Below are 11,738 nucleotides of genomic sequence, written 5' to 3'. Positions count from 1 at the left end.
TACTCTCTCTCATTTGTGTAGGTTCACAGATCTGTCCCAAGCTGCACAATTCCCGTATCTTTAGATGCACATGGCAACGGTATAAATGCTGTATCAGCATGAATCCGCCTAGCAGCGGCAATCTTTGAAACCCACCCTTCTGATCTGAACTCATCTGGCGGAAAGGAAAAAAATCCACTCAGAAACATTTGAGAGAGCTGTTAAAAAGGACATATGGGGTAGTTTTGTACACGAGGTTCCCAAGTACCTAATGCCGTATGTGTAAGGCAGCGCTCACAGGTGGGCTGCCTGGAGTTTGACGGTGGAGCACTTGGTAGGGTAGGAGGAGATCAGGCTTACAACCATTTTCAGTATGAAAAGGAATTAAACTCTGACTCAGCTGGTGCTTTGACTCCAGTATGTTATTGATGAAACTGGTTATTCTTGCTCCTCCTTCAAGAAGAAATGAGTGAGCCTTTCCAATTCGAATGCAGCAATTTTAGAAAGCTTTTTGTGGTCCGAAAGCCCTGTGGATAGAGCCACTTGCTTGGGGCTGAAGTGCCTACTTCTCAAGAGAGGTGTCACAACCCATCTCATCTGTGTTTCCTATTCGTTGTCTCTAGGCAATACCCGAAGTGCCTAATTCTCCCCGTGCACTGTACTGGGAGTCACGGTCCTTAACACACCACTCTGGATCCCACTTCTGGCTATGAGTTCTGGATTTCTCCCCGTAGCTGAGTTCTTTTGCTAGATTTAAGCTTCTATTTACTAGCAATTGGTTGTCTTTGTTATATCTTTGTAATGATCTGGTGCTGGTCAGCACAGGATAATAGACTGACATTTCCTATACAACCGTTCCCATGAGCAGCACATGAATTGTCTTGTTATGATAGCATCTGATGAATTAATTTTATTTTGAATTCGATTAATTTGCATTTTGAATTCCCACTAAACGTAACTCACGCAACAAACAGCATCAGGATTGAAATACTGGTTCCACTGAATTCTGTTCCAGTTTTGACCATGACTGATTCAGATCTAGGGTGGCAAACTGATGGTGTGATCAGAAGAGCTCTTCAATGTGACTTTTGCTTCTGGCTTTGGGAGTGTGAAATGATTCACTGTGCAATCAAGATCTCAGGTGTGCAGTTGGTTGGGGGAGGGATTAAGAGCTTTTTAACAACTATTACAACATGAATTTCCTCTTTCTTTAGGATCTGGATAAAACCAAAAATTCATTCCTGTTTTGCAATCAAGTACTATCTCATTACTAAATCAGCCCTTGGACAAAAATGTAACAGAAAAGTGGAAAGATTTTTAGTTTGTTAATCAAAACGATCTCCTTCATCATTCCAGCAATTTGCAGCATTTAGTTTACCTCCCATCATGTAGGTATTTTGGCAGTAGCATATTAATATTCTTCATCTTAAAACCATAAAGAGGAAAAAGTTCAAACTGAAAATACTGCTGAGCATATGTTCTCATCAGTGCTGGATAAAAGCATTCCTTTATATAGGAAATATGAAGTGAACCGTGTGTTGGTTTTCGGTCTGACTTCAAAAAACAATGATGCAATGCTCAACCCTCTGGGTCACAAAATTTGAAGAAATCCATTTAAATTCTTATTTATTTAAACCTCAATTATAAAAACACCTCTTGTAACTTTCTGTCTTACAAACTTTTTGTTTTCTTATTATCTTACATTTAAATGCTAGGAACTCTCCTCATACACGTGCTTAGACACGCACACGCAAGTATGTAAAATCTATTTGAAGGGGAAGGTAAGTGTGTGAGTTACTCTGAAAGGCAGCAAGATATTTAGCAGCTACTGCGTTGCTTCCGTAATTTTACAAGCTTTCTTCATTAGGGCTGACTTTACTGCTTAGTGGAAAAGTACATTTCCTCCACTATACATGTAATATGTATTCGATTTATATTTCCTAGTGACGCTGGATTTTGTTAACCGTATCTAGGCATTAATTACTAAATAAAAGAATTTCTGCTGGGATTATCTGCATTCAGGTGATCATGATTAGACTCTAACTGCTTCATGAGCAGTTTTGTGGTGGAAGTACTATCTTTGTAACAGCCTCATCATTAAAATCTTTTCCTCTAAAGCGACACACCTGCACCTAATTCCCAGCTGAGAAAAATTAAGTCTCACTGGTGACTCGGGATTCCCAGGCCATAGGTCATTGTGGGTACGGACGTGGTGTTCATCCCCCTTCCACGGGAGCTAGGACGTCAGGGAGTGAAGAAATGAAGACTGATTGGGCTAGAGGGAGAAAGCATCAATTTTAGCCTTACAACACTCTCATCTGAAAGGGGGCATACTGAGTTCCAGTTTTTTCTTTCAAGATTTCTTATGCAGTTTATCTAAAGATTGTTTCAAATTGAGTGTGTAGAGTTTCTGAGACAAATACACAGGACTAGCTGTTCCTTACGCAGCATTGAAGCTACAAAGCTGTAATGGCCAAGTCTCCACTTCTGCTGTGAGTCTTGAATTCTTCAAAAGGAAGATTTTCCTCAGCCGTCTCACCTGTTTGTGAGGTGAGAGAATGGGCTGCTTGGAGAGACAGCCGGTCAGGCTGTTGTGGGAATCATCTGAGCTAGATGTCAGCTCAAGCTAGTAACACAAAAGATGGGACAGAAGCAGCACAAACGCCATCCCCAATCTCTCAAAAAAGTTCATGGGGGTGTCTTTCCACCAGGGAAAATACTTGGATTCAAGGTGGTGAAGACAGCTGTCTGCACCTCATGTTGAGGCACTTCAACGGTAGCATGGGGTAGGGAATTTGACTGTTGACTTTTCCCTGGTCAACGTGCTGATGTTTCAGGCCACACGCTGAACTTATTCAGTCTCCCATGAAGTGCGTAGGGGGTCTTAGACATCACTTAGAAGGCACAGATTTCTACTCTGCAGTGGAATACCTGAGGTTAGATAATGCTTTATTGAATTTTTCGACTCCTACCTCTACTCCTGCCTGTAGCTTTTAATGTTTAGTTAATGGAAGGCAGAAATGTTTCCCTAGTGACTCAGAAGCTATAAAAGCATACAGGAAAACTGATAAAAAGGTAATTCTAAGAAAATGCACTCCAAATGGATTACGCGGTAACAAAGTCAACACAGGGTACACGTCGGAGTGACAGCTTGTATTTACTAATGCTGTATGTGTGAGCTGGTTACTCAGAGCTGCTGAATCTGGCATAATACATGAGCGTATCAGTTTCAATAAACACCGAGATTTTATTTCAGCTTTAACACCACGTACTGCAAAATCACAAACGCATTTAGCCAAGAGGGTGCATGACAATTCCTTAACAAACATATCATCTCTTTGACATCAGTTTCAAAGGACGACGTTGACTTTGGCTGTAGTCCTTCTGCCTGCTGTGTTATTGCAGCAATGAGGATCAACACTGCGTTACAGCAGGACTGCAGAGAAAAATAATCCTCAAAAATATAACGTAACAGAAGAAAAGCATTGATCAGCAAGTCAAGAACTGGAAAGCAAGTGTCTTTCATTCGGTTCTCCAGACTGATTCTTCTGTTTAGTCAGTTGTCTAGGCATTTCACAATCAATAAAGAGAACTCAAGGCAGTCTGAGAAATCACACAAAAATTCAGTGTCAGAGAATCCTCATTTTCAGGTATCATAATAACTAAACAATATTTCTGCCCCTTAAAAATAACTCTGTGAAAAAATAGGCAGATCTTAAACATTCACACCAACTCTTTGGAAAAGTATTATTTCACTGCAACAGCACTGATCCCAAACATAGGAATTTTACCTCACAGACTTGCAGTCTTCATTTTGTGACTCCTTATTACAATAATAAAAGTTTTATGAACTGAAATGACGCTATTAAGAAAGGAGAATTAGCCAAAGCCTCTCTGGACTTATTCACAAGACCAGAATATTCACTTCTTATTTCCATAAACTCTGGTGATACATGAAAATGAAATATTAAAGTTCTGGTCCAGAGCCCAGTTGCCCTAAAATATAAAAGTCTGAACTACCAAGTAAGCTGCTGCTGGAAGACATTAGCACTATCCATGTATGGGATCCATGTCATTGCTGTCTCGTAAAAGGCACTGAAGAACAATTATGCCCGTAACTAATGGAACTGAACAACTTCTCCAAAAAAGCACACCAGCCATGCCTTTAGAACAATATAGTATCTTGAGCAGCCAAAGAAGCTGGAATTTGACTTTCTATTGCCAACAACGTGGGAAAAAGAAAAACTACTATGAAAGTATTAAAGAAAATTCCAGCAACATGACATTGATCAGCTGTTGAACCTACCCAAGTTCAGACCAGAACACAGACCAAAGACTGCCCTGGGAACTCCAGTTTACGTACTCCACAGCCCTGGCAGAAGTAAGACGATCTCCATGTTGTTCTGAGAGATCTCTGCAGTGAATTTGATACAGTGAGCTACAGAAGAAAGTCTCCAAAGCACAGAAGTAAGTATCTTGGTACATCTAATTTGTCTCCAACAAGACTTAGATAGGGCAGTCAGTAACTACTTCTTCTCTCCCTCATGCTTTTGGAGTTTCCACTATCCCCTTTTCAGCATTTACAGAGGACCATCACCAAAAGAGACAGGGAGACAGCATTACCCTACCTTCCAACAGTGCGATCATGATATTCAGAACTCTCTTGCTTTTTCTTGACACCTTTTAACAAATATATATGTAAAATTTTTATAATGACATAGTAATAGCAACACCTGCTCATGGAAGCCAAACACCTGGATGCAAGCCTTCCGCACCCAGAGGGTTGCTTTAGAATGAAGTGACAGCAATGTACTCGGGGGGGGGGACACACTGATAGGGACTAAAAGAGCAGGCACCACCACTGGTGGGTCACTCTGAACATAAGCATACAGATTTCGAAGGTCAGAAGCACTGGAGAGCAGTAGCGCCATCACACCACTTACAGTTCTTGCCGTGTTTTTGAAGGGATGTAGTCTCAACTGCTTTATTATGTGCTGAACTCAAGGCTGCTTATGAGTGATGCACGCTCATGGTACAGCCACTGGATTAGCTCTTGATCTTAAGGGCAATGTATGCCAATTTTGTAAAGCCAAAGATTAGGCATTAAAACGCTCCACACAGTCAAAACGATACCAGCCCAGGAAAGCGGAGCACCAGAGCTTGACATGCCTAACAAATTTTAGTGGCGAGAACAGGAGATGTCTCAGGATTCTCAGACACACTACAAGTAAAGGATTTTGTGGGGATTGCTCACCTGGACCCACAGGCCTAAATTCATCCCAGGTGGCACTTTTGGCACATAAATGTTGGGTTTTTTTTAATCTGGCTCTATGTTTCTTCCTCCCTTGTAACGATCCTGACAAACAATCCATTTGTCTGTGACCTCCACCCTGGATTACTATAACTCACGATGTGGCTGAAGCTGAATGTGCGGGTAAAGCACGGGCTCCAGATGTGACTGCTCATCTTTTCCAGTGCTCACATCATTACAGAATAACGGATCTGCATTTAAGGCTCTCCACAAGTAGTTTCTAAAACAGACCCAATAAAGAACTGAGGCATTTTAGGTTGTTCATTCCCGTGATTTAATAGGTACCCTGTTTCAGTACATAAGGACTGTTAGGAGCCTCAGAATTGCAAACGACAGCCCAGATGCGGAGAAGCCTCGGATGCACTATGCACAGAGGCATATCTGAAAACAACTCCAGAGTGTAAGGGTCTCCTAGTGCAAATGTTAGCAATCCTTCACTGTAGTTAGGAACATAGATGTCTAGAACTCTCAAAAAACTGAACAGAGCTAAGTCTTTTATTCTATAGTTTATGTTCTACACAGGTATTTTACTTAATGCAAAAGTTGTGGTAGGAGTGAAACCAGTCACTTTTATCTAAGATGTTGTAGCTAGTACACCAAGCAAAAAAGTAGACAGTATCAGTTCAGTTCATAACTTGGCCTACAGTTGAAGCCCTCACCACCATCTTCAAGGAAAAAAAACCCTTATCCGTTGCAGAGACATTTTTTTCCTGAGATCTTTCTGGTCTCAGGAAGTTTGAATTCCATCCTACCCAGCGGCACAACTTCATCCAGATTTACTAGAAGGTGTGTTTTTTTTCAGTTCTGTATATAGCCTGGCTGTTAGATCCATTGATTAGGATTCCAAAAAATATGCATTTGAAACTACTCAGGCTAAGTATCCAGCTAATCTCAGACCAAGTGATTAGCCCAACATCCAGGCTAGTGTTTAAAAGGTGGTCTGCATCACAACTACTTTTTTTTCAAGGGATAACTTCACTTTCATTCTGTGAGCAGCTCAGTCTTGCTTATGTTGGTTAAACACGCTCACAGGAGCTTGGATTGAAGAACACTCATCAGGCCCCACATGAGAACTCCACACTTCAGCTCAAAATGAGCTAATTCTGTGCCTGCACAGAAGCAAACTGAAGAAGAAATTTTACTGTTAAACAGGAAAGTATTATAGTGTGGTTAGTCGCCTTCAGGGGTAAATGGCATCTGAATTAGGAAGTCTTCAGGATGTCAACTGGCACCTCATTTAGGCTTAACTACTAATTATTAGACTAAGTACAACCTAAGTACCGCTGCAGATTCCTCACTTCTTCACTGGACCTAATCGATTACAGAATTTTTAGATCTGTGAATGGTTCAAGACACGTATTTACTAAAGTTCGTGTTTTGATATATGAGCTGTAGCGGCTGCTAAATAAGAAAGCCCCAGCTAAAACATAGGAAAATGAAGACAGAGTATTTTCTGTGGTGATCCAACTATCCATCCAGAGCAGACCAAGCAAATCAGGGTCTTCATGTCTTTAAGAGTACTTGAAAGTCCTCTCACTAGATACCGCAAGAAGGGGTGCAATTTAGTATTTTGGATTGATAGGCAAGATATTTCCTGCCTCACCTGAACACATTTCTCTGCTTATTCATTGACTCTTACCACGAGAAGAGTGAAACAATGTAGTTTATATTGGTTTATTGGTTTTGACTATCATTGCAGCATAAAGAGGATAGGGGTTTTGTATCAAGTTTCTAGCTTTGAGTTACCTGTCATGCAAAGTTTGACTTTCTTAAACTGTGCCAATTCTAAACTACAGTACTGGCTAAAAGATCTCAGAAAACGTTTGCTGTGGAATTTCAAAGGCAAGCTGAGACTCAGCTGTAACTTGGCAGAGCTGAGTTCCAGACAAAAATGATTCAGCCTTTTCCTTCTTTATGTGTTATCTTTCACTTTCTTTCATCTTACCCTTTTCCAACCTTGCATATTTTGGAGGAAAATGGAGAATACAGAAAAAGATCATAGTCCAAGGTTTTGGACTTTTATGGTAACAGGCCGTTTTCAGAAAAAGTCAAGGTTAAGTACACAGAGAATTACAGAAGGATCCTACACAAACAATAACAGCACTGTGTTTCAGACTGAAAAAATGACAATATTTTCATGGCGCATTTGAGCAGTTTATAGATAGGATAAGGCTCTTCTTTTAATTTGTCCATTATTGATCTAAAAGTGACAATGCAGTTCACTGGCATCTTGCTGAATTAAGACATTGAAAAGTACAGTATCACTATCAGTAGAGCACAAAGAAAAACTGTGTTTCCCTTCATATAAACTAGTCCATCAGAATATTATTATCCTCAAAAATTCATGACTTATAAGTGAGAATGTGAATTCATAGATTATAGAATAAAAAACCAAATTGTTTTATGAGACTTTGGACAAAAATCCCTTCTACACTACTACTACCCCAAATGCTGGTTGAAATCCTTGCCAATTTTTAATTGCTTCATATAATTAGGTTTTAATACAGTTGACGAAAAAAAGCAACTACAACAAATTTAACATATGTAACAAATAAGGAAATTTGCAATAGATTTGGAGGATATGGCAGACTGCCATTCACCACAAAGTCTTGGAACAAGATAAAGTCATCCGTATACTTAACAGATGTTAAACAAAACAAAAATAAAAAAGTGCTATTGCTAAAAAATTCTTATGGTGAATTCAGATTTGGCTCCATGTTCATAACACAAATGACTTGACAAATGAAAAGTAAAGATTCAGATAAATAAAACACATAATAGAATGGCCACACACAGTGTGGGATCTCATAAACTACTGCAAATATTTGTACTGTCCTAAAAGTCATCTTGATTAAAAATTAACTATGTATTCACTGCTTCTACTCAGTTTTCCTGAAAAGAAACAAATTCAGTTTAAAACATGGTAACATGTGCCAGTGTTTATACATTTTTCTTATCTGCAGAAGTACCAAGCACAGGATTCTGTACTACAGTCGTTCATTTCTTACTTACAAATCAGACAATTCTTGACAAGACAGTACAGTACAGTAACTCTTCCCATAATAAAAAAATTATATAGGGGTTCTATTTTGATTCTTTGCTGAAACAGTAATCTTATATTAGTTTTCTTGATATAAATATCCTTGGTTAAGGTAGATGACAAATGTAATTAAGCTGCAAAAAAAAATTGGTTTAATTGATAGTTCCATTATTGAAGGAAGCTTGTGCAACCTTTGAGTTTGTTTTCTTGTTCAAAGCTGCACAGATGAAGTTTCCAGCTTCCATCACGGCATAAAGATTGACTCCCTAAAAAAGAGGTGAAAAATGTTAAGAATAATAAACGCATATGTTGAAAATGCTCAAACTCGAATTATTTTTTTTTACTTCAGGGTCTGATTTTTGCAAACAAAGGGCCTGATTCATGTCATAGGTCGGTAATGGAGATCAGTAGAGTTACAGCGACACACGCAATAGTCACAGCTTCCAGTTGTTTGGAAGGTTCTACCACTTTGAGGGTGATTTCTTATCCTAACAGGAGCAGAACGAATAGTCTAGTAGTACCTTTCAAACTCAAAAGAATCTGGGATAAAGAACTGGAATAACAACTTGAAGAAGCTGGAAGTAAAATATAACATCTACAATGTGCTGTACTTATCACCCAATGCTAAGAAACTTCATACTTATATAAGTATCCCATTTGGAGCGCAGGAAAATGGAGGAAACACACTTGTATTGGGAATTGAGTTCCGTGAGAAACAGGATCCTGCATTATCCTGAATAAATATAATCTCCTTCTTGAAGAAGTTCCTTTCAATGCAAAATTACAATTTACGTTGCTAGCACAACTGAACAAAAAATTGCAGCTGCTTGATCTGCCTGTGCTAAAAAAATGTACCTTGAGCAATCAACTGTTTTTTAAGCAACATAAAATAAATATCAGTGCTGCCTGATTGCTGAAATGGAATCAGATCACTGATCAAAGGGGAAAAAATACTGCATTATTAGTCTTCTGGATTATTCACGAATAGTAAAAGCTTTAGAGTTAGATCATATAACTGGTAAGTAAGTACTTGCTCCAAAGATTGGAATTTAGAAGCCAGTAAGGTTCCTGTAGAAGTGATTCGAAAGAGGACTTTGAACTACCAATACACTGAGCAGTGACATAAAACTGACAGAAGTGTGTCACTCAGCATTGAAGAGTACAAGATGTATTGCACCAGAAATACACTTTCATAACACTTAAGGATTTATGCGCTAAAGTTCAGACCAAGACCTGATTTAGATGCTTAATCCTTTAATTGGGTCTAGCGCTTATTTCCATGTTCTAAAGTAAACTTTGCCTTTTTCATTCTTGGAATTGGATAAAAATGTTAATGAGAATAGAAATTACTTCATAGAAATGTAATCAAAAACATTTTTAATTTGAAAAAAAAAATGCTTCAAGGTTTCCAATCAGATCTAGTATATAGCACCATCTAAAACATATTGTTCAAAGACACCCTTTTATAACTGTCTCATTTTAATACATTTATAACAAGGGTGATTTCAGCTCATTCTGTTTATCCTTTATTGGTCATTACTTAGGCTTAGTTTGTAGAGTGCTATTGCACATAACAAAATCTAAAAAAAATCTTACAGAATCTGTGCTTTTTTACTAGGAAGGAATGAGAATCATACCACCATAGACTTACTTGGCAGTTAGATTATGGAAGATGGCAAAATAAAACCCCCAAACTGTACAAAATTCACATTTTCAGCATTGTAATACTGCATAATGTGATATGTGTTGATAAGAAATTTAGGTTCACAGTTCACATTCATTAAATGGAATACAAGCATCTCCGCCTCTTCCATTGTCTTTCTTATGTAAGTGTCGTGAGCCAAAGAGGATTACCGTGGGGACACAAAACGCAGCATTCGCAAGCATGACTTGCAGATGGGGATGGGAAAAGAGTCATGACAGGTGTTTTTAAGGTTGTTGAGTCAAAATAGTATGTCTTCAGATAGATACTCAGAAATACACTTAAGAGTATTTGGTAACCACTCCATATATCCAGAATTATGCCTTGACACAAAGGAATGAAACCATGAAACACAAAGACAAGTACTTCCAATAGTAAATGGGAACTTGGATAAGTGCCTTAAGTCAGAAAAGCTTCTGCCAGAAGGCAAAGTCCTTTAACTCGCATTGACTTCAATTAATCAGTTCTCATTCGGCATTCATAAATACCAAGTCTATTATCTCTCTGAACTTCGGTTTCAGTGTCAGTAATGTGAGGCTAACAGTACTTAGTTGCTTCTCAGAAAGGCTTATTGTTTGCCAAGCACTTTGAAGGCATCATAAGCACAAGTACTATTACTGTAATTACACAAGAACCATATAGAAACTGTTTTTATAGAAAGTACATGTCTCCCTACAAAGTTTCATAAGCATTAATGATCTATGACATAATTATCTATCCATTACCATGGTACAACCAATAAATCTCTTTGTAGACGGGCTCTGCTAGAAAATTATTTCACATTTAGCCTCCTAGAGATTCATTTCACGCATCACTTCTTGGTTACGTGTTCTGAAGAACAGCATAGAACAAGCATCAATTATTATTCTGATGTATCTAGTCAATCTGAACTCAATAATGTACGCTTAAATACTCTCCATCCTTTGGTTGACACTTTAAGTGACTTCAGTCAACAGAATGAAAGCTTTAGTGCATAGCTGAGAGGAACATGAGAAAGCACTCCTTGCAAATGGACAGCATTAGTAATTATAACTTCATTTTGTGCCATTACACAAAAAGGGATATATTAATAGATTTTTGCAACAATGATTTTACAGAATTGGCTTTGGTACCAAAACTAACCAGCACTGCAAAGACCAAAGCTCATATATTAAGGTAGTAATTTTGAGGGTCTGTGTCTCTCATCCAGTAAACCACTCTTTTCTTCATGGGCCAGAAAAGCGTCAAGGAGCAAAACCTTGTGTTTTGCTATTGCATAATCTAAATTTTTTTTAAAAAGCGAGAACTGAATGTTTGATGGTGAGATCCTTATCTCCATGGGATTCGGTATCAACCTTTAGGGCATGCTGCTTGGACACCGGATCACTAACAGATTAATAAATCTTATCAAGAAGCTTGGAACTAAGTATTTTTCATTTAATCAGGCTATTTTTATTTAATTGATTCCTTTTGCTTTGAGTCAGTTGGAAAAGTTAATGCGTATTTTGCCCAAGGAAAGGCTATACTGAAAGCCTAAGTCTAAGGTGCACAGCAATGAAAAGTGAAATGCATGATTTCTCCTCCTTATTCCAAAGAACTGTGTTGTTTCAAAAGAATAACACCTTCTTCATGAAAAAAGCTACCCCAAAGCACACATGAACAGTTCATAACAGAGTCCACGTGTACAATGGACACTTGTGCTTAAACTTTTTCTAAACAGGTATCTG

At 38.4% G+C, this 11,738-nt stretch overlaps 1 protein-coding gene across 2 annotated transcripts in view; it reads right to left on the bottom strand.

Moving 5' to 3' along the window:
- Positions 1-3,202: 3,202 nt before the first annotated feature.
- HMGCLL1 (3-hydroxymethyl-3-methylglutaryl-CoA lyase like 1) overlaps positions 3,203-11,738 on the bottom strand; it is an 88,319-nt gene continuing 79,783 nt past the window's right edge. For both annotated transcript variants that reach the window (XM_054197187.1, XM_054197188.1), the window contains exon 9: positions 3,203-8,596. In XM_054197187.1, coding sequence (XP_054053162.1) covers positions 8,483-8,596 — 114 coding nt within the window. In that variant the 3' untranslated portion in view covers positions 3,203-8,482. The remainder of the gene's footprint in view (positions 8,597-11,738) is intronic.

The sequence above is a fragment of the Rissa tridactyla genome, chromosome 3 (assembly GCF_028500815.1).
Source record: "Rissa tridactyla isolate bRisTri1 chromosome 3, bRisTri1.patW.cur.20221130, whole genome shotgun sequence".
Lineage (NCBI taxonomy): Eukaryota > Metazoa > Chordata > Aves > Charadriiformes > Laridae > Rissa > Rissa tridactyla.
Note: the sequence above shows the minus strand (reverse complement) of the source record. Positions and strands in the feature narration are given on the sequence as shown.